Genomic DNA, 23,984 nt, shown 5'->3' on the forward strand with positions numbered 1-23,984 from the left:
TGTAAAAAAGAAAAAACATTGTCACTAATGAAGCAAAAAGTGAGTTTTTAGTCGTAACAAAATTTTGAAGTCTACGAGTAATGTTGGTAACACAGAATTTACTATTTACTCGTGCACTAGTGAAGCAACTGGAGATTTACAAATAATTCACTAAAAAATGTTAAAATTGTAGATGTATTTGTGGATTTTTAAATCGTGTGAAGAATTTGGATAGAAATATCTCCTTATAGACAGCAGATGGTTTTCACACTGTTTACAGGATATTCAGATTATTCTACCTTCAGCAGTGCATAGTGACCCTCGATATCACATTATGGGTTCTAACATGTTTTATAAATACCCCCGATATCACATTGTTATGGGTTCTAACATGTTTTATAAATACCCCCGATATCACATTGTTATGGGTTCTAACATGTTTTATAAATACCCCCGATATCACATTGTTATGGGTTCTAACATGTTTTATAAATACCCCCGATATCACATTGTTATGGGTTCTAACATGTTTTATAAATACCCCCGATATCACATTGTTATGGGTTCTAACATGTTTGCTCAGAAGGCCTTTGAAAACTTGCTCCCACGATTGTTAGAGACTAAAGTGTGCCTAAGTCATTTATATTTGTTTATAGAATACACAACAGAAGGTGTATATTTGATGTATTCTGTAAATATAATATAAATATTATAAATATATTTATGTTAACAGTTTGGATATCAGAACAGTGTTTTTAGGGTCAGATGTGTAACCCTCGTCTCTTTGTTTTTACTAACGTGGCGTCAGTGTTGGCGAGGACTCTGTGTAAAAATATGTTTGTTTGTTTTTTCATGAAATGGCTTCAAATGCAATGTTTTTCTCCCTCAATAAAGATCAAACAGTCCTGTCCAAAATGTCTTCTCTTTGAATTCATCTTGATTTAACTTTCTTTTAACATTTAATCTTCAAAATTATTGCTTATTTATACAATATATGAACAAACATGTAGATTTATTGTAATTCAATAAGTTGAAATTAATATTAAAGCCAAGAAAATTAAATTAAACCTTAAAGAATGATGCATTATGGGAAGATGAGAGCTCTGGAAGTCACGTGACTGAGTTTTCATCGACCAACGCACACGTGTGATTTTCACTTAAAAAAAATATTGTTTGCAATGAATCGAGATAAAACGTCGTTTGAGAAAATAGTTTAACGTAGTCACAGATTTTCTTAAGCTGCTTATTTAGGGTTGGAATCAATTACATTTTCAATTAACCATGTACAATTACAATTCAGTTAAGATTACAGTGACCAGCATTTTTTCCATTTATAATTATTGTTTTGTCCTCAGAAAGTCAATTACAATTAATCATAATTACTGAGTATAAAATAAATAACCTAATTAAAGTTATCCTTCCTCTTGTGTTAGCTTTCTGTTAGCATCTCTAATGCTAACAGGTCCTAAATCAGCTGTAAAATACACTAAAAACTAATATCTATCATTTAATTTATTTCCTATCTATTGATTACCTTGTTAGGCTTCATAATCAATGAAAATATAGGTTTTAATATTTATGGTGTGGACGTCTGAGTCTGTTTTGTGTCACTAAACCCATAGATTACATTTTTTTTAAATGATAAAATGTGAGAAAGCTTGATACGAAACATATTTTCATAATTATTAACTACATATGTGTAGAACTGTAACATAGATCCCCAGTTTAGTGGTAAATTATAATTGACAATTTCATTACAAATTTCAAGGCAATTACAATTACAAAGCCAATTATCTAAACTCAATTACAATTTAATTAAGGTTATGAGGGCAACAGATGTTTTAAATTACAATTATAATTATGCCATAATTGTAATTAATGATGAATTATGAGAATACAGTTTGACACCACCTTTAAAACCTTTATTAAAGTAAAAAATAAAATCACTCCCAAATTGTGTGAGAAACGTCTTCTTTTTAATAAAGACAAACTTTCTGCTTTTTAAAAAAAAACAAAAGTGTAAAAAATGTTTGTCGCCTGGTTCAGTTTTACAAAGTGACTTTACATAACAAAAATATCAATAACACAAAGACAAACACACACGTAAACATAAATTATCAACAGTGAATGATCTTTGGTTTTTATGGCTCGTCCTCAGTAAAACATTAATATATCTGTCATCATAAACTATTTCAAAGATTGTCTTCAGCAGTTAAAACACTATAAACTAAGTAGTTGGAGATATTGATCATGTTGATGGTTGTGATTGATTCATTGTGGAGCGCTCTGCTCTTCAATGGAGGCTCATTCTGGTTCAGTGCATTAGTTCTAGAAAATCAAAGAAAGAAAACATGTTGAACTAAATGCAGATCCAACATTAACAGTTTATAACAGTAGATTCATTATGTGGGTTCAAATTCAAAGTTAAAGTTGATGTAAAGCAGAAATAAATGTATGATGAGTTTGTCTCACCACAGAAACATGTGTCATTTACACTGAGACACATTTGAAAGATGAAATAATTCACTAAGTATATAAAATTATTTCTCAAAATCATGGAAAAACAAGCACTTCTCTCTGCTGTGGGGGCGTGTCAGTTAGAGGTGCTGGAACCACGCCCACACCTCCTTACTGTGTCTATGGGAGAGAGCAGTGTGAAAGACGCTCCAGCATCAATAGTGCTTCTCTCATTGGTTTTCCTAAAGTGGTCGGCTCACGCCAAACGATGTGTCAGCAGAAAGGTTAGCTCCGCCCAAGTCTGAAACTGTTCATCTACCCTGGGTAGAGTCAGAACTGTGTCCGCTAGAGGCAAAACACACAATCGTGGTGTAAAAAAGTGCTCATTTCATAGAAACTGTGAGTCCCAACATGTGGTTTGTTTTCAGCTAGGGGCCGTACTGTGCCCGCTGGAGGCCGTGGAAGTTTAGTGTGCTTCAGCAGCAGGGTCAGGTTTATGCTAATGAGGGCTCCGCTACGTAACGTGGCTATGATTTCTGACCCGCCCATTAAATCCTGGACACAGAAATATGAAATAGTTTATGAATCTTAGCTTCATAATTACATTATAAATGGTTGAATGGCTTTTTACATGTTTTAAGGAAATGACAGAATTTGTTTTACACAGACTTTAAGTTAGTGAAATAGGAACCAATGGTTCACAAAAGTCACATAAGACCCTTGGTCTGAATTTGTGCGGCCACAAAACAATTACACAAATTGAGAAAAAACACACAAAATGTCAAAAAAATGACAGAAAAACACACAAAATGAGAAAAAACCTGTTTTCTTTTCAGACAATAATGTGTGTGTGTGTGTGTGTGTGTGTGTGTGTGTGTGTGAATCTTAATAAAAATTAAAATAAAATCTAGAACTCAGATCACACAATCACAGTAATATATAATAATATATATGGTATTATATAAAATATATAATAATAAAAGTTACCCATGGCTGGGGTTGATGGACCTTTTAAATGATGTCATGTCACATTTCTATCAGAATGAGGAAATCATTATTTCTTTCTTTCTGTGTTTATCTCACTAACTTAGAACATATTTTAGGTCTTATAAATTAAAATGTGATTTTACTAAAACAGAAGTTCAGTATTTGTTGGGATTAGAACGTGTGTTTTAATCCATCAGTTTAGATTCTAACCAATGAAAGTGAGTGGGGGTCCTATCGTTATGTCTTTCTGTTTCCAGTGATCTGTGAACCTCATGTAGAGAATCATCTGACCTTCAGACGTGTTGTAGCTGTTCTCTCATCCTAGTGGAGATCTGCTCTCTCTTCTCACAGTGTTTTCTCATCTCCTTCACCTCCACAGGGAGCGCACTGCTCCACACCATCAGCACTGACTGCTCGTCTGAACACAGACGCACACAGACATTTGTTTTCACACACACACACACACACACACACTGCTGGGTCACCCTCCCCCCCCACCCCCCACCCACAGTCCGACGCCCCCGTGTGTCACAGCTCACCGTCCTGATGTTTGTCTAGTGAAGTTCTACGACCCAGAAGCAGCACCACGTTCTTCCAGTTGAAGGTTTCTGTGTGAAAAATAAACACAGGTGAGTCGCTCCCTGTGCAGACAAACAGTTTCACTATTTCTAACTAACCATGATGTACAGTATATACAGTAGTATCTCTAAACACACTTTTAAAATACATTCTGTTAATATATTCTTTATTGTAATTCTATTTTCTTCAGACCAACAGACAAATGAGAATTATATACATTGTTTTATAAAATAACAAATAAAATATAGCATTTGAATAGATTGCTAATTTTTTTTATAGTTAAATAGAGAATATAATAAACATGTGTTTTCCTTTTGTTTTTTGTTAAACTGTATAGTAGAAAGCACTCATAAAAAGCTTTAAGGTTCAAACTAAGACATTTAATGTGATATAAATATCAGACAACTTTCAAAATCAAAATAACGTACAAACTTACTATGATGTGATTGGTTAGAATACGTTTGGGTGAGTGTTTTACATGTTAAAATATGAAGAGTTTCAGTGAATCTATAATAATGTTATTTTATGGTACAGTGTTATTTAACAAACATTTAATGTCAGATTGAACATACATATGTTCGTTACGCCACTTTTATTACAGTGGAGGCCACAAAAATATGATTATCTGATCCAACGTCCGCATGTTCTACGTTCACGTCAGCAGTAGAATAATGATCAATATGAGCATTAATACAAGAAATAAACAAAATGTTTGCTCTTTATTTATTGTCATGTTGTTCTGAATTTTTAGAGAAATTGTGTGTATTTTTCTGGATGATTTGTTGAGTTTTTTGTTGTTTTGCAAGTCTTGAAAATAATAGTTTTATAAACCATTTTGTATTCTTTTCTGTCATATGTTTTTGGTTTTTATTTTGTGTGTTTTTAGAGTCATTTTGTGGGGGTGTTTGGTGAGATTTTTGAGAATTATTATTGTGTTATTTTGTGTGTTCATTTTGTGTGTTTTTATTTTCAATTTGAGCATTTTTCTCTGAATTTGTGTAATTCTATTTTATTGACGTGTATCTTAGGAGTCATTTTGTGAGTTATTGTTTTATGTGTATATGAAGTCATTCTGAGTACTTAAGTATGATTTTGTTTGTTGTAATTTGTGCTATATAAATAAAGTTGAACCGTATTTTGCAGACTATAAGGTGCACCGGATTATAAGGCACACTATCAATGAATGGGTCTGACTGGGTCTATTTTCATACATGAGGCGCACTGGTTTGTGATTATTATTATTATTATTATTATTATTATTAATATTAAGACGCATTAAGCGAAACAAAATAGTCAGACTTTATTCAACTCATTAACAATAACTCTCAACATTGTTCAGGTTTAACACATAAAATACAGAACATTACACTCACTTATTCAGTTCAGTATGTTGAAGCACAGTACAGGTACACATCACTCTGACTACAGTAGCCCTAAAGTGCCAAAAATCCATCAAGCAGTGCAGCTTCATAGTTTACCAAAGTTGTACTAAAACATTTTGACATATTAATTTCATACATGAGGCGCACCAGATTATAAGGCGCACTGTCGATTTTTGAGAAAATTAAAGGATTATAAGTGTGACTTATAGTCAGAAAAGTAGTAGTAGTAGTTGTTTTGTGTGTATTTTGTTGTTTTGTTATTTATTTTGTGCCTCTTTGAAATCTTTGTGGATTTTTGTTATTATTTGTGTACTTTTGTTGATTTATCAGTCATTTTGGAATAATTCTGTGAGTTTTTAGTTATTTTCTATATTACATTGACTTCGTATTCATTTCAACTTCTTGAATGAAATTTTTTGGGCTGGTTTTGGGGTGCATGTGGCCCCTGGGCCATAAACCTAGACTTTAGTTTAGCTACATTATTTTCTTTGAAATAAAAACCCATATAAATAACCCATATGAATCTGTTGACGTGTATTTATTTCTGTTGTTTTGTCATTTCTTTTCTTAAACCAAGCAGATAGAAATGAGATGATGTAATACAGTATGAACGCTCCTCTCACAGATAAACTTACTTATGAACGCTGAGGAAATGCAGCGGACAGAGTCACAGTGAGGTCTCAACACCTGCAGCGTCTGATGTTTGGAGAGCTCCACCAGCAGGAGGTGACCCCCTCTGGTACCCACCCACAGCACTGAGCCGCTCTGCACCAGCAGGGCTTTGACTGCTAACTCTGGGTCCCGCCCACTGCTGACGGAGTGGTTTCTGTGAATCCAGAGGAACGTTTGAAACAAACACCACTGCATCGTCTGAGTACAGGAGAACATCAGAGAACCTCATCGTTCATAAACACAAACTCAAAACCAGTTCTTTATTAATTTTAGGTTTGAAATACATTTTCCTTAAAGGATATTAGAAATGTTATGTTAATCTATTTTATAATTTCAGCTGCCTTTTATTGTTTTATTAAAGTTTTATCGTTTTATTTTTCATTCTAACATTATTTACAATAATCTATTAGTGTATTCTATATCAGGGGTTCCCAAACTTTTCATAATCCCGTACCTCTTCCATGTACCCCCCTACTCCTGCACACTTAAAAAACATTATCATGTAATGTGATATATCGTGTAGCCCTACAGTGAAAACTGTCTCTGAATTTTCCTGTTGAGGAAAAATATATAAATAGAATAATTACATTTCCTGAAGAAAAGTGAGGATGCTGGTGCTATTGAACATTAGCATTAGTTAACATTAGCATTTGCTTAGCATTAACATTAATATTTCGAGCACTGGCATTAGCATTATCATCAGCATAGCATTAGTCTAATATTAGCATTAGTCTAATATTAGCATTAGTCTAATATTAGCATTAACATTTGCTAGAATTAGCTTAGCTTTAGCCAAGCAATAGTACTGGTACCCCATATGAAAACTTCCGTACCCCACTTTGGGAACCTAGGTTCTCGAACATTTTAATGATTTTATTACCTCTACTAAAGCTAATATTTTTACAGGTATTTATTTATGTGTTAGTTTGTCTGTCAGCAGGATTACATCAAAAGCACTTTACAGATGTTTTAACTAAAGGTTAAAATGACATAATGGAAGATCTGCAGCAATAAACTGATTCTGGATCAGTTTCAAAATAAATAAAAAATCTCTGATCATTGGTGAAATCTATGAAATGTAACTTTTTCTTTCTTTAAATCTTCAGTTTTTCTTCTCTGTGTTTAATAAACAAATGATTAACGGATGTGTTTATTGGTTGTTATTATATTTATTTAAGCTGATGCATGAATTTATTCTATTCTATAAATTAAACATGTACAAATAAACTAAACCTCTGTGACCAGATGTGTGAATGGATGAAACTGCAGCGTTATATGTACAGTACCAACCTGATAATCAGAGCACAGTCGATACACTCCACCATCCTCTCGCTCCTCTTGTCCCACACTTCCACAGCAGACGCCCCATTTTTACTCAGGTACACATATTTATCCACAATCATGCGAGAAATACTCGCCTCTCCATGCAGCGAGTGCTGCTGCCTGTAACACACGCACACACGCAACACGCACGCTGGAGTAAAACTGTGTGGAGAATCCATGAATTAACACTTTTATCATAGGGTTAGGAATCAGTTTTTCATGCACACTTATTGTAAAATGATTTTTCATGCACACTTACTGTAAAATGATTTTTCATGCACACTTACTGTAAAACGATGTTTGTTCTGGTGTCGATGACTTTGGAGACGCTGTAATCAGCGCTGAAGGAGAGGATTCTGGTCTCACAGGCAGCCCACACGGCCCTGTTGTCCTGCGGATGCACTGATTGGCCCAAACACACCATGGGGGTGTTAACGCTGCCCAGATGGAGAGTTCTGACTGGCTGACCGTTCTCCTGCTGGAAAGAGCAAAAACACAGATGATCAGAGGCTCATGCATTGAGCATTAACAGAGTCACAGTGTTAACACGTTATTTACCATCATCACAGAATCCTCATAAACACTGAGGATTCCATCTGCAGCTCCAACCAGGAGGTAATTCTTCCTTTGGCTGCAAAAATATCATGAAGTTCGTTATGTTTGTCCATAAAGTTAATATCATAAAACTTATACAAACAAACACTAGATATGAGCAGAGATTTATCGAGTACTAATGTAGAAATACTGTTACTTTATTGTAATAATACTCAAGTACAAGTAAAAAGTAGCTCAATTAAATAATACTCAAAGTAAAAGTTACTTTCACCCCCCACGTTTATTTTTAATAATAAATCTCATGTATAATCTTAAAAAGGAAAAGACACAATTTTATTTTCACAAAGGCATCTGTGTAAAATAAAAGCTTTGTCAACATGTGTAATTCTGTTCTGCAGAACATGAGAACCCTTTCTGACATACAGTATATTGAACTAAATGTTTTTACTATTCTTATAATAAGCTTTGTGTTATAGACACAAAATGTTAACGTTATTTTTTTATTTTTGTTTTATTTTTTACTATTTTTGTATTCACTAACTATCTCTTTCTTTACTGATGCATGATGTATATCCTGAGCCTGTCTGACTTTAAATGTTTAAAATAATGTATTTATGAGCCAAGTGTATGTGTTTTGTTAAGGTGTTAAAAACCTATGAAATGTATTTCTTAATTATTATTTTTTTTATATATACAGTAAAATTATTTCTTAAATAAAATAACACCAAGAATTCAATTCAAAATTGAAAAATTCTCAGTCTCTAATAGCAACATTTATGAAAATAACCTACGTTCAATGCTGTTTTTGGTGCCATGCATTATGTTTAATCTGATTGGTCGGCTATGATGTGATGCATTATGTTTAATCTGATTGGTCGGCTATGATGTGATGCATTATGTTTAATCTGATTGGTCGGCTATGATGTGATGCATTATGTTTAATCTGATTGGTCGGCTATGATGTGATGCATTATGTTTAATCTGATTGGTCGGCTATGATGTGATGCATTATGTTTAATCTGATTGGTCGGCTATGATGTGATGCATTATGTTTAATCTGATTGGTCGGCTATGATGTGATGCATTATGTTTAATCTGATTGGTCGGCTATGATGTGATGCATTAGGTTTAATCTGATTGGTCGGCTATGATGTGATACATTATGTTTAATCTGATTGGTCGGCTATGATGTGATGCATTATGTTTAATCTGATTGGTCGGCTATGATGTGATGCATTATGTTTAATCTGATTGGTCGGCTATGATGTGATACATTATGTTTAATCTGATTGGTCGGCTATGATGTGATGCATTTAATTGTTGTCTGATCATTTCATTTTTTGTAGTTTCACAATGTCTGTTGATCATTTTAAAAAACAAAAATAAATAATTTACTCAGTAACGGTTGGGTGTAGAAATATAACTAATTATTAAGTAAAATTACTGATTTAGAAAAATACTCAAAAAAGTACAAGTAGCCATAAAAGCAACTGAATTACAGTAACATGAGTAGGTGTAATCCATTACTTTCATGTCTGGATATCGGCCCACTCTAATCAAAGGGATATATTATTAATTAGTAATAATTAAACAGTGTAGTAATGTAACGCTGCTCACGTGCGACGAGGATGAACATGGAAGTACAGTGAGGTTACAGCATCCGTGACGCTCTGCAGGTTGTGCCGAGTCGACGCGTTTTGCGTGCTGATGACGACCAAGCTGCCGGACTGCGTTCCCGCCACCAGCCAATCACAACACTCACCTGGAAGTTGGACCGTCACGAGGCAAAGCACAGGGCTGCAGTCCACTTCCTGTTGACACGCAGAGAGAAAATGTCATGAGTAAGCGTAAATGATGGTGTGAGGCTCACAATATGAAAAGATAATGAAATCAAATGATAAAACAAAGAGTCAAACAGACTTATAGATGTTTAAAAATATGTCATCTTTAAAGTCCTAAAATCTGAACCCGATCCACACTTTTTTATCCAGTTTCTAAGTTCTAGAATAATTAAGGACCAGCACTTTTAGAGCAGCAGACACTCATAAAACATTCATTTCAAACTTGAGGTTTGTTCATTCCTTTCAGACACGTTTGATTAACATCAAGGCCCAGGGGACAAATCTGGTCTTTAGAACATTCACATCAGCTCACAGAAAACAAGCAAAAATCAGAGCGAAAGCATTAATCACTGTGTTATTATTATAATTACCAAATAATTCAACTGTAGATATCTTCCTCCAAATGTATAAATTCATTGAAACTCGAGATTATTCACTATTTTCCATATTTAACATATGACTAAAATCACAAATTGTCAAAAGAACTCTAAATCTTGAAATTTCTCTTAAATATCCCAACAAATTTGCCCTAAATTACAGACATTTTCTTCACAAAATCAAGAAATATTGAATTGATCCCACAGGAACTGACATCTGGCATTTATTGCTTTACAAACTGCTTATATTAGAACGAGATTAAAATTTAAATAAATCTGGGCACTACGAGATTAAAGTCGTAATATTTCGAGAACAAAGTCGGTATTTTATGAGAATAAAGTCACAATATTTTGAGAATAGAGTCGTAATGTTATGAGAATAAAGCCATATCTTAAAAAACTCCTAATGGTATAGCGCTCATAATTTCCTGTTAAAGTGAATACAACTAACACCGATAGCCCTTAAATCGACCACTTCCTGTAGCTCCTCCTCCAATAAAGAGGCTTTTTGCTCTAAATCAGAACAAACACAATCGTCTGCACAGAGGTTTAAAGTTAACAGTGTTTAAACAGTTTGGTGGTGATGGTTCAAAGTCTTAGTATTTCATCATGTGTGAAACCTAAAGAAAAATATAATCTCACTAAATGCAGACAAGATGTACAGTATTTCAATGTTATTCTCATAAATTACAACTTGTGGCTCTAATATGCCGTCGTATAAATCAGTTTTACATGATAGTGTAAACTAGGGCACAGAAACCTGAAACCTGCAATGAGTGGGCGTGTCCGTACCTCTGTTGTGAATGTGTTGGTGTCGAGGTCCACAGCAGTAATAGAACCAACTCTCTGGGTGCTGCTGCCCCCCCCCAGCCAGGCCGTGGGAATAGGGGAGGAGTCAGTGCAGGAGCTGACAGTAAAACACTCAGCCTTACGGGGCCGAGGAATCAGCAGCTCTCTCATTAAACACAACATCTCACCTGAACTCAACCGCTCGTACACCTGCACAGGTAACAGACGTTCACACAAACAATCATGAAAACAACAACTACTGAGAGAATGTGTTATACTGGGCTCTATATTTAGACACATATTCTAAAGGAGGAACCATTCAGGGGGACATTAGGTGATGACCCCCACTGTGTGGTTACTTGCTGGTACCTGAGCAGAGGTTGGTCGATGTTGTGGGCTTTCCCTCAGACACTCCTTCATCAGCCTCTGAAAACCTGCCCAAGGTGAGCAACCATAGTGTTTCACAGGATCTACACATGGACAGTAGAAACATTAAGTTAGTTATTTATGGGGAATCTATCAAACTATAGCATTTCAGTGATTTAATGAGATCATGTGACCATACTGAATTAAAAATCCAGCATCGCTCCCTTTAAAGCAAATAAAGAAAGGTATGAATGAGTATGAATTGTGCATTAATGTTGGTGATGGGCAGATACACTTCTGTCAGTATACCCCAGGGCAGCTGTGGCTACAATGAAGCTTACCACCACTGGTATGGATGAATAATATTTTCTGTGAAGCGCTTTGAGTCTATATAAATCCAATCATTACTATCATTATATAGGAAAAAATGCATGGAGGAATGGATCAAATGTTTTATCAATTTAGACTTTTCAGGGTTTCCCTGTGACGATGACAACATCAGGTATAAGATAAGATACATCGTTATTTTTGGTCTAATTCTAAGTCACATCTCAGCATCGTGGAAGTCTTGATAGTGTTTCAAAGCAGCAATCAGTTTTTTATAATTATTAGACGAGCAATACAAAAGATCAGCCTAAATCCATTATTGCCTTGTAAACCAGTATTAATCATATGCTTAGAGTAAATACTTCAAATAATTTTAATTACCTGGTAGTTTTCCCTGCACTGCGATCTCATCAAACTCACTGGGGAACTTCATACCATCAGAGATACGTTCACCACAGGTCAGAAGGTCATAGAGCAGCAGACCAAAGGAAAACACATCAGCCTGCTGGTTGTAGATCACATTACCTCGAGCAACCTCTGGTGCTCGAAAACCTGTGAGGTACGAGGAAAGGAACCGTAAAGTAGGGAAATATAATGACATAACTGATGAGAAAGGTCAGCACCACTGATGCTTTTAGAAAGATCAAGAAGAACTCAAATATATTCAACCAATCAGAGTCTTTATACTAAGCTCCCATCCTGATAACTCTGTTACCTGGATCTGAGGAGGCAAGGAAGGTTAGGGAAGTATCTGACCTGGTGTTCCCTCAGAGCTCCTCACACCCATGCTGCAGCAGTACTGGGAGATCCCGTAGTCTGTGATTTTGGCGATAATCTCTGAATCAGTCTTCAGGTTAAAGAGGAGAACGTTGTGTGGCTTCAGGTCTCGATAAATAACCATGACTGAGTGAAGGTACCTGAGTCCAAAAAGATTCATATGGGTTAGTTATCTTGTTTCCTCCTTTACTGATACTTGTGTCTCTGACCCTGAACACTTGTTATACTGTGTTGGAATCTATCCCAGTTTAACAACTCCTTAGAGGGCGGGGCACATCCTGGACAAGATCTTAGTCCTTGAGAAGAGACAAACAGTTGAACCTAATCTCCACAATGTGATGCTGCACAATAACATTTGTTACTTACAGCAAAAGTTCTCAAACCTTGTGGATCCATGGATCAGTTACAGCAGAGAAAAAAATGATCATAATCCTCTCATTATTTAAACACAATTTACTGCCGTTTATAGCCCTCGATACCAAGGAAACCATCTATTCTATCAATGTTTTAACTTAAATATTTTAGATCTTTGTAGTGGAAATTAACTTAAAGAGTTCCTGCACGAGTCTTGTATATAATATAAAATGTGTTTAATGTATTACCAATATACAAAATATGGTATATGCACATCTATAAAAAAAAAAAAATAAATAAATAAAAAAATTAAGTAGTTTTTGCATGATTTTAAAGCCATTAAGACAGTCATTTCATTAATTAACTATATGAAACTAAACAGCGTTTACCCTCTTCATTTTAGCTGGAAATACAGTCAAGAATATTGTTCCCAAAACTCAGGGATTTAAATGAGATTAGAAGTTGGACAATAATCACTGGCGTTCAAACCAAAAGCTTAATAAAATGAAGAGCTATACAGTCAGATTTTCCACGTATACCTGAGTCCATCTGCGACCTGCAGTGCGATCCTGTGCTGCAGTTTCTGGTTGAGACTTCCATTTTCATGTTCAAAAAGTGCATCTAAGGAACCTCGCAGAGCCAGCTCCATCACCAGGACTTGAGGAAGTGAGCCGGCTGCAAGCAAGCCCACCAGGCTGGGATGACGAAGACGACCCAACACCATTAACTCCTTACAAAGATACACAGGTAGGACGTTTAACGTGAGGAGAAACATCGACAGGAACTTAGGTGAAAATGTAAATAAAACAGTTTCATATCTCTCACTACCTGTTGAGGTTTTTGTGTACCTGTCTGAGGAGTCGGTGGACGTAGAGCTCTGATGCGTGTCTATTGAACATCTTCACAGCCACTTCTTCATTTTTATAAATCCCCCGATAAACGGTTCCAAATCCCCCATCACCTAAAATGAAAAGACAAACTGATGTTTTTGACAGCTTTGTAGGAACCTTAAGTACATGCATCTACAAACAGTAGAGAGTCTATGATTTAGGAAACACATAAAACCAATCATTCAAACAACGTTTAAAGGCTTCCATAGCTTCCTTTGCCTTCCAGATTTACTGCTATGCATTCCACACCAATAGGTGGCAGCAACTCACCAGTGAGTAGCTAACTGGTAATAGACATCGTATCTATGCGAGCAAACTGTGAAGTTATGTTTAGTATTTAATGCCATTAAAGGCCATAATTAGGCACATTTGTGAAATGAAAACAGGAGAATGTTTTTTAAATTACTGCATGATGCACGTGATTGACTCCTTTTATCATTTAAACTCCTCAATGAAAGACCAGATCCTGACAAACGTAAAATATGGATGTAAATAATAAATACATTTATGATGGATCGGTACTACCTTTACCTAATTGATTATTTTTCTACATTTTTGAAGCTTCTAGCTAATGTGTTAGCTGGTGGAGGCAGTGCAAAAGTTCAGCACTAGTTTCACATCAGTTACTTTTATTATGGATGATTGTTGTGGTGATGACTTCCACTGTCACCCACTAGAGCAGTACGTCTATGCATCTTATGTCTATGCTTTGCGCTGCTTGCTTACAAGGAACCTACGAAGAAGAAAATGCCTATGTCACATCCTGTTTTCAACCAGTGCCAGGAGAAATCAGAATCAGAATTCCTTACGTTCACTTAAGAAAAATCACAAATAAAAGAATAAAACATTTAACAAAGATGAAAGAAAAAATAAACATTAATTAAGTGTCTAATTAAGTAAAAAACTGGAAAAAATAATGATCAGATAAACACACATTACAGTAGTAAAAAATAAAGTAAGATTAATAATAATAATAATACAAATATGATACAGATATTTACAACAATCAAGCTGTCAGGTTACAGTGATGAATTATACAGAAAGCATTCAATGGAGTCGTGCGATAGAAACAACTCGCATTTGCTTGCAAAAATATCGGCTCAAGACCGTTTAAAACAGAACCCAACGCTGCTTCATAAAAATGGAGGTAAACTTTTTTGTTCAAAACTTGTTATCATCGAGCACAAGCGGAAGTCAAACATGGACAAACATATTGAATAACTATGGTTATGGTGCTATCTACTGTAACTCTGTAGGTGTTGTAACTCTGCAGTGAAGCTGAAGGAAAGCCTCGCATTGTCCGTTCTCTACGTCAGAACCCATATATGGTCATGCCCCGAAAGTAACCGTAAAATTTAACGTTAAGATGGACATAATATTGTTAAATATTTCATGGAGACACTATTTAGGATGTGTTCTTGAATTAAGCATTCACATGATTTTTAGTGTCGAAACCTTTAAAAAGAACCTGTTATTAAGTCAGAGACTATATACTGTATATGTGTAGTAAAATAACTGTACCTAGTCTGTTTTCTTTGGACTGATCGACCACCAGCTCCTCACTGTCTAATATAGTTCCTGCAGGCTGATCATGCAGCAGCAGGTCAGGGGCGATCTGGGAGATGGGGAGCGTGCAGCGCGAATTTTCCGGGTTTGTCAGCAGGAAATCTGTGATGGACATTAAAATAAGTAACTAGTACAGTGTGAACCCAGCTCAATCACCATTCCTGTGATCTGAACATACCGTTTTTAAAATAGGTGAAGAGATCCTCCAGGAGAATCTTGCTGAGCTGCTGTCCATCTTCAAAGCTATACAAAGCCCACTTCTTCAGCAGAGGCTCTCCTGTGCCGTGCATGTCAGTGTTGAGCAGACCTGGAAACCATTCCTCCAGCAGAGAGTCCACCTGATCCACCACCTGGCCCAGCAACACACGGCCTAAAGGTGGTAGAACACAGCCGTTAACATATTATCAAAATAAAAGTCTTTACCACAGGCAGATTCAATCAATTAGGAAAATGAAGGAAACTCATTTCAATAACCTGGAATTAATGCATTTCTACATAAAGCTTTGCAGAGATAAATTAAAGTTATAAATGGTCTACTTTTGGTTTTAAGGGGAAATAGATGCATGTGTAATACATTAATTTAGTGACTGATCTGTTAAACAAAAAATGGTTTGAAAATGTAGGTTTAAATATAGGTTTCTAAATGAACCATGGGAGTGAATGTGTCTGTAATCATCACCATCCACAACCCGACACAGAGCAAACATTTAAAGGACCTAAAAAAAGAATAAAACAAGGATGCCTTTGTGTAGTCAAATACAAATGTTCCATTGTCCGTGAACGCATAGTTCTGTCTATGATAATTTCATCACGATTTCCTTCTTAAAAACAGGAAAGTATTCTGCAGTGGACAACCACTCTGTGACAAGGTCAGAAATGAAGTTATTATATTTTTGTGGCCCCCACTGTTGTAAAAGTTACCCACGCTGTTTTTTATAATGAAATGTCAATCTTTAGGAGGGTTTGGTCAATTTTACGAGTGATATAGAATCTAGATTTAGCAACATACAACAATGTTTTTCAGATGATGATCCCATTTTAATATCACAAATTTCTGGTTTTATTTTTCCTTCTAGAACGAGTTTTTGATCATGTTTTTTATACTGTGTTACGAACACAGGGTAGCTCGGATTAGTTATAAAAAAAAAGTACATTATATTATATTATTTATTTATATATATTTATATAAATATTATATTATATATAACAATATTTTAAATTTATATTTTAGAAAAGGGAAAATATAGACTATAGTTGTTAAAGATTGTGTTTTCATTTTGAAAAGAAAAAAAAAAGTCAGAAACTTTTTTTGGCAATAGTCAATACTACTACTAGACATTTCAGGGGACCCCATTTAAATTCCTGGCGAGCCCACATGGTTTCACGACCCAAAGGTTGAATAACACTGTCCTACAGTGTTTAAAACAAATGACTTTTGTAATCTGTAAATAACCCAAAATATAGCGACACCTTTGTGGGACGAGGGCACCGTTATTTTGACAAAGCTTGAAGGACTGTTCTCCACTGACGCAGCCTCCAGCAGACAGTACGCCTCTGGGAACCACTTGAGGTAAATGCCACTCCTCCAGTAGATCCTTTTTGGTTGCACCACTTTCTCTGAAACATAAAGCAAGACAGAGTTTTCTTTAAATCCTGAGTTACAGAAAAGGACGTTTTAAATGTGTTCGTTTTACCTCTTCCATAAAGTAAATAGGGGGAGACCTCGAGGAGGCGGCTAATCTGCCGAGACCAGTAATCCATTGGGAAGTATGGCATCTCATAAAGACGCACGATCACTTCAGAGTTCTCACAGTGAGGAAGATCGATCTCAGGCCTGTGTTTGGACAAACTACACAAAGAGTAGAATGTGACTGACGTTAGATGGTAAAAGTTACGACACAAACTCACCTGCTGGGAATGAAAAGCTGGTCCTCACTAAATGGAAGTGCGATCTGAAACTTCTCCAGCAGCTTAAAGAACTGCGTGAGGTGGATCTTTGGGAAACATTTGTTCTCAAACAAAGACTTTTCCACGACACAGCGCTGAACGACTCCTTCAGCGTTCTCCCACACGTCGCTCTTAGAAGTACATTTCTACACAGAAGAAAGAAACCAAATGACTTTCACTCCAGACCCTGGTAACATGATCACTCACTCTTTAAAGGGTTTGAAGACATTTTTATCCCCATTATTAACTATACAATAGGTCCAAATGTATGGGCACCCTGTATTTTTGCAAAAACCACGATGAAATGCACAATCTGGATCTGATCAGGATGAAACTCTGGGTAAATAAGAAACTCGACAAAAATGAGTCAAAATTCATAAAAAATTTTGCCAATGATAAGACATTTTTAGTTTTTTTTTTTAAATAGATCCAGAATCAGTATATTGATCTGTATTAATGGAATCTTCCATGATGAAAAAGTTTATCTTTGGTTAAAATTCTCTAAGTATTTTTGACGTAATTCTACAAACAAACAAACAAACAAACACATTAATAAACAGCTTATGACTAATCTGCTGCTCACTGTATTTACTGAGATTTAGAATTTGAATTATTTTTTATTAAAGTATCATCTACAGAGTTTTAAATCTCATTTCATCTGAAGTGAGGGTTAAAGTTAACAGAAATGACCTCCACAGTTGTTACGGTAACGACCATGCAGACTGGACGCTGACAGCTTTGCACTGACACTCTCTAAGATATCAAAGTATAATTGCTTCTTTTTTTGCCAATATATTTGTATTTTCAGGTTATAAATCAAGTGCTAAATTGATATCTGAAGCCACATACTGAAAGTGCAAAATATAAAATATTTGTCACTAAATCTTTGTGCAGACTCACCTGTGAGAGGATGCTGAACAGCCAGCGGGGCTCAATGAAATAAAGATCTTGGAGCTGAAGCGCAGAATCCTCAAAGTGCAACAGAATTCCTAACGACATAAAATAATATGGAGTTCACACCAAAATATCATTATCATCCTTATCACCATTATTATTGTTATTATCCATGCCAGTGAAAGCAGCAGCTGCATCATAACAAAGACTATTTTACAACTTAGAATCTTTTAATGTCCTTACACCAGTGGTTCCCACACAGGGGTACTCGAAAAAATTTAACAATTAATTTAAAATGAATCAATAAATGTTCCTAGTTCCTTTTTAGGCTATTTTTGGTCAAATTCACCACAAACTAACAGTACTATTGCTCAATAAAATACCATATTTTATTTTAATTGATTGAAACAGGATTATATTACGCTGTAGAGGTCATTTTAAAACACTTCTGACAATAGGAGACAATAACTAGCTACATTTTACAAAAGAGGTCGTATTTACTCACTATTGAAATAATCACATAAAAGTGCATAGAGTATTTTTTTTAAATAAATTCCACTCATATTCAAGACACAGTTATGGGTTTAGGAGAACCTGCTGTTCCACAAATGAAAAAACATATGAAATTATGGAGAGGGTACTTATGATATAAAGTGTGGGTACACAGGATAAAAAAGATTAGGAACCATCTTTAATTTAATTGTACTAGTGAGTTTAGTCAGTGTATTATTTATTATCTAAAGCTAAGGAACATAAATATCCAGGGTGGTTGACTCCATCAGTGTCTCTAACCCTGGGGTTTCCTCCGTACTGACCGACTTCACTCAGAAAGTGGATGGCGTGAGGTAGCTCCGCCTCCTCTAGCTGCAGCTGGCTTTCTTGAATGAGCTGCAGAAGCTCGTGGTGGTTGAGCACTGGGAACTCTGGGGAGACCTTCTGCCGCTCCTGGACAACCCGGCGTTCCAGCTCCACATAGCTATCAGGCACCAGCTGACCCATAACTGGCTGGTCCTGGATCTGGAAAGCATGGAGTGGAGATTTAAAAAAAAAAAAAAAAACAGAGCGCGGGATAACCTCTGAATCCCATCTCTGCCTCTGTTTCACCTTGAAGCTGGTCGCTTCTCTGGCGATTGCCTTGCGGAGTTTGCTGATGGCGTCCGAGTAGTCACAAGCACAGACCATGTGGTAATCACTGATGGTGGGAAAGCTCTGGTGGCTCAGTAGCTCCTCTTTGATTTTACTGAGGCAGGCCTGCAGCTGCTGATCATCACTCACATCTGTGTGAGTTCCCACCAGGATGACTGGAGAGAGCGGCGCCACAGCCTGAGGAAGAAGAACAAGAATCATCATCATACACGCACGCACACACACACTTATTTGTTGAATCATAAATAACCCCTTGATAATAAAACCTTGACCTGTTCTCTAGCGCCACCATCAGGCCAAACTTTTAAATTAGAATGAATTTATCTTGAATAGTTTGCTAACTCTAATCCTATTGGTTGTGGTGATGATATGATGACCTTTCCTGCAGCGCCAACATCAGGTCAATGGGGATGTAAGGTCACACATAGACAGACTACTTTAACACAGCTAAAACATATGAACATGAAAACGTGCAACATGTTTTCAGCAGATTGAAAAAATATCATCATGATAATGTTATTCTTAATCAATTATACCCATCAAATTAGGAAAATACGTGAAACATGAAGCAAATGATGAAAACTGAATGGGGTCAAATTGACCCCAAGGATTATAGGAGGGTTAACACAAATTAAAGGTGCAGTCTGCAACTCTTATAAAAGTGACTTTTTGTCATATTTGCTAAAGCTATCACTATGTAAGGACAGCTTTACATGAAACTAATAGTTTGTGTGAAAAAAAACAGACTCATTGAGTCACAAAAACAAATTTTGATTTGGGCTTCTTACACCAGAAATGTAAATAAAATACTCTATAGTCTCCTATTCCTGACTCAGGTGAGTAACAGGTTAGCCTAACCCTAACCCTAACCCAGATTCCGTTTCATCTTCCTTCTCACTTTAATGTTGAAGAGCCAGGGTTTGAGAGCGTCCACCTGACTGGGACCTTTGCTGAGGTTGTAGACCACCAGATACAGAGCTCGAGATGTTAGGAAGTGGGGGTGGTAGCCACTGAACTCTTCCCCTCCTGGCAGGGGAAGAAGCAAAGACAGACATTATTAAACACTCATTATCAAACACCTCCCAAAACAGCAAAGTGCTTACTCATCCAAAACAAATACTAGTCTAAAGAAATGTGTCCTTTCAAAATGACATAACTGGAGCTTTAATGTATTTATTTTACTACTTCTACAGCCTTAACATTAATGGATTGAATAGTAACATGCAACTAAATTAAGATTGTCTTTCTTTTAGCTGAAACATGCTAAACTTCGAACATAAGGACATTTAACTGTATTTCAGTGACTCTGATTAAGTCATTAAAAGGACATTTTTATGAGTTTTTATGAACATGCATGAAATAAAATGTAATTACTTGCAAATGGATGTTAATTTCAATTCAAATGTAACAAATAACCATAGTTATGTACAACATATATTGTTATCATATACATTTCTTTGACAATCCCAATGTTGACTGCAATGACAACATATTAGATAAAAAAGTGCTGATTTGAAACTATGTATTTAGCACCAATTAAAATAATACAACACAATACAAGTTGGAAAAACCCTGATGATTGATCACAGTCGTCCTCGATATGATGCACAGACCAACCTGAGAAGTCCCAGACATTCAGCACCAGTTTCTTCTTGTCCCGTCCTATTATGGTCCAGTCCCGCACATCAACGCCCGCAGTGCTTTGCCTCATGTTCAGCTGGGAACGTTTAAGCTTCATCAGCTGCTGGATCAGCGTAGTTTTCCCACTGCCAGAGTTTCCTACGATGATTAGTTTCATTCTATAATACGGCACCGCTTTCCTCAATCGCTGCTGCAGGAATCTAGGAGGAAGAGACAAAGGTATCTGTTAATTATCACTAATAATAATCAAGATTATGGTTCTTTTGCAGTAGATCTCAACAGTTTTTGGGTCGTGACCCTATTTTTTCCCCCTAGAATTAGTTTTGGAACATGTTTGTGATATTGGGTTTGGAGTATCCAGGATTAGTGCACAAACTGACAAGATTTTGAGAAAGTAAAAGTATAGAATAAAAGTGTTTGAATTCGTGTGTGATGTCTTCATTTGAAAAATAATAATAATTAAAAAACAAAAAATATATATATATAACTGTAATCAATAATTTTTTTGATTACTAGACATTTCAGGCGACCCCATATGAATTCCAGGTGACCCCATATGAGGTGACGACCCCACGATTGAGAAAAGTTCAAGTAGCAGGGGACAAAATGTTTCTTATCAGATACAAACAGTGTCTGACTCCACATCCCACAATGCAATGCACAAACCTTTGTGTTTACAGTGGAGATCAAAACAAACTTTCAACAATGATCTTCAACTGATTGATCCACAGTATGAGGTCTACACTATGTCTTTATCTGATGAGACATTATCGTCTCCATCAGCTTTAAATAAACACTAACAGCTGTTAGATCTATAAAGATAAATAAAGATCTATAAAAGCAGTCCTGACCGAATGATGTCTTTGGTCTTGTTGCCGATGATTTTGAAGTCCATCTGTAGCCGAAGGCCGTCCAGAGGCAGGTCCCACAGTCGGCTCAGTTTTCCCATCTCATATGGGAAGGACCTCAGTCCAACGTTCTGACTCACATCCAGTGATGTCAGACCCTCCAGCAGGCCGATCTGTGGAGGTATCTGCAACACACAACACAGTGTGACTCCCTGATAGTTGTTTCTTATGTCATCCTCTAACAGCATTCTTACCTCAGTCAGCATGTTTTCACTAAGGTGGAGTTTTTCCAGCCTGACCCACTTGTAAACTGGTCCAGTTAGATCCAGTGCTTTGATAAAGTTCTGACTAAACATCAGCTCTCTAATGTTACATGATGCCCAGTGTCCCGGCCCAGGAAGAGCATTGATTCTGTTGGTCCTCATGTCTACTGACCGGAGGCTACAGAAGAAAAGCGAAAAATAAATCATAAAGCATCAAAATGTTGAGGTGTATTATTGATTACTGGTGAAACGGGATCTCACACTTACTTTGGAAGTTCAAGTATAGCCACAGAAATAGTGGTAAAGGCGTTATTTGCCAGTTTCAAAGTTGTGATTTTAGATGGAAGATGTGGCAGAAAACCTGGAAAAGACATTAATCACTTTTAAACACTTTTGAACAAGTACACAAAAAAATATGAGAGCTTTTTTTTTTTTTTTTTTTTTTTAAATCAGATAAAGACATAGCGTTGGCCTCTAGATCAAATAATCAAAGATAATTTGTTCGCAGATGTAAAAGTTAAAATTGCTGCTCAAAATTGTGTTTTCATCTTCATTGTAAACATTTTGTTGACAAACACTTCCAATAACTTAACTTTCTATCACATTTCAGGTGATTTTCATAAACTGGAAGTTTATTGCAAAACAACAGCAGATGTTTAATTTTCCAGTTTAGAAGAAAAAAATACCAGTGAGGCGATATGATAAGATAATAAACCGGTAATAAACTACAACAAAGGAACTGTCCTCCTCATCTGGTGAAGAAATACAAGAAATCTCAGTAAGAATGAAGGAAAAACACTCATACGCAACTGTTTACGCACACAAAACATTTCTGAAAATGTCAACAATCAAAGTGCTTAAACTTTTCAGTGGAAATTTAAACCTTTTATATCTTTTTTCAATTAAATGATCTTGGATGTATTGATCTATGGGGCCTACACTGTGGATTTATCTGATAAAATAAACGTTGTCTCCAGCAGCTTTATCTGTGTGAATTTGTCTTATTTTGTGTACAAGCCTATGAGTAAAATTATTTGACATTCACCAGCATGTTTTTGGATAAAACTGTATGTAAAGTAGCTGTTACCTAAAATGAAAGCTCACATTAACAAAAAAACACATGAAGGCTACAAAAAGGATTTAACAGAAAGTTGGTTGTGACACGTGATATAATATGAGTCACTGATTTACATAGATATGAATGTAAAAAGTACAGCACTTACTTATCTTGTTTGCAGAGGCAGTTAAAGTTTCTAGTTTGGAGCAGCCATTCAGGAAATCTGGAGAAATAGTTTCCACACTGTTCTTGCTCACATCTATTAGCTTTATTTCTGGCAGGTGCAGAGGTGCAGACAACTCAGCTATGCAGTTACTGAAAAAAGGGTAAATACCAGAAATTCATAAAGGAAAATGTACAAACTCTAATAGCAAATAATAATAGTTTTAAAGTACAATACTCCACTTTGGATGCTATATATACAGTACATTTATCCTACTGGAGACATACAGGCACATTTGAAGAATAAAAAACATTTAAACAACTTTCAAAATCAAACTGATTTGATTCTTAAAAACAAGTGACAAACAAATGTCTTTTTTTAGTGTGTGAAGTCCACCAAATGTTCATGTGTAGGTGTGAATAAACTGTAAATGTTTACCCTTCCAGAAACAGCTCCTCAAGCTGAGTCATGGTGCAGCTGAGATGATGAGGGAATTCTGTGATTCTGTTGAAGGAAAGGTTGAGATGCCTCAGCGACTGGCGGGAAAGGGCAGGGTCAAAGGTCAGCAGAGGGCCGATGCAGTTACGAGAGATGTTGAGCGTTCCCAGTGAGGGCAGAGAAAGCAGCTCCGCTGGTAGACGCTCCAGTTGGTTTCCCTGAAGGTCTAGTCGAGTCAGACTTTTTAAACTCTGCACAAATTCAAAGCAAAACCCACTTTTTACAAAACCTTCAATATGCATGTATAGTAAATATATAGCGAGGTGATTATATACTATCTTATGTGACACTGCTCCCTTTGTGTTA

The 23,984-nt window shown here is 36.0% G+C and overlaps 1 protein-coding gene across 2 annotated transcripts in view; it reads right to left on the reverse strand.

Moving 5' to 3' along the window:
- Positions 1-1,933: 1,933 nt before the first annotated feature.
- Positions 1,934-23,984, reverse strand: part of lrrk2 (leucine-rich repeat kinase 2) — a 47,988-nt gene continuing 25,937 nt past the window's right edge. Inside the window, exons 24-52 of one of the 2 annotated variants that reach the window (XM_028448838.1) lie at positions 23,619-23,869; positions 23,184-23,332; positions 22,228-22,321; positions 21,952-22,138; positions 21,701-21,882; positions 20,826-21,049; positions 20,107-20,234; positions 19,167-19,385; positions 18,878-19,079; positions 18,069-18,157; positions 17,130-17,314; positions 16,916-17,070; positions 16,692-16,838; positions 15,400-15,591; positions 15,177-15,323; positions 13,614-13,726; positions 13,305-13,495; positions 12,391-12,551; positions 12,016-12,186; positions 11,311-11,411; positions 10,945-11,151; positions 9,552-9,745; positions 7,938-8,010; positions 7,667-7,857; positions 7,347-7,499; positions 6,020-6,210; positions 3,963-4,031; positions 3,715-3,841; positions 1,934-2,307 (exon numbers count right to left, since the gene is read on the reverse strand). In XM_028448838.1, the coding sequence (XP_028304639.1) occupies positions 3,717-3,841; positions 3,963-4,031; positions 6,020-6,210; positions 7,347-7,499; positions 7,667-7,857; positions 7,938-8,010; positions 9,552-9,745; positions 10,945-11,151; positions 11,311-11,411; positions 12,016-12,186; positions 12,391-12,551; positions 13,305-13,495; positions 13,614-13,726; positions 15,177-15,323; positions 15,400-15,591; positions 16,692-16,838; positions 16,916-17,070; positions 17,130-17,314; positions 18,069-18,157; positions 18,878-19,079; positions 19,167-19,385; positions 20,107-20,234; positions 20,826-21,049; positions 21,701-21,882; positions 21,952-22,138; positions 22,228-22,321; positions 23,184-23,332; positions 23,619-23,869 (4,491 nt within the window). In that variant the 3' untranslated portion in view covers positions 1,934-2,307; positions 3,715-3,716. Of the gene's footprint in view, positions 2,308-2,366; positions 2,782-3,714; positions 3,842-3,962; positions 4,032-6,019; positions 6,211-7,346; positions 7,500-7,666; positions 7,858-7,937; positions 8,011-9,551; positions 9,746-10,944; positions 11,152-11,310; positions 11,412-12,015; positions 12,187-12,390; positions 12,552-13,304; positions 13,496-13,613; positions 13,727-15,176; positions 15,324-15,399; positions 15,592-16,691; positions 16,839-16,915; positions 17,071-17,129; positions 17,315-18,068; positions 18,158-18,877; positions 19,080-19,166; positions 19,386-20,106; positions 20,235-20,825; positions 21,050-21,700; positions 21,883-21,951; positions 22,139-22,227; positions 22,322-23,183; positions 23,333-23,618; positions 23,870-23,984 lie in introns of those variants that run through there. The other variant, XM_028448839.1, reaches the window with a different exon arrangement.

The sequence above is a fragment of the Gouania willdenowi genome, chromosome 6 (genome assembly GCF_900634775.1).
Source record: "Gouania willdenowi chromosome 6, fGouWil2.1, whole genome shotgun sequence".
NCBI classification, from domain to species: Eukaryota; Metazoa; Chordata; class Actinopteri; order Blenniiformes; family Gobiesocidae; genus Gouania; species Gouania willdenowi.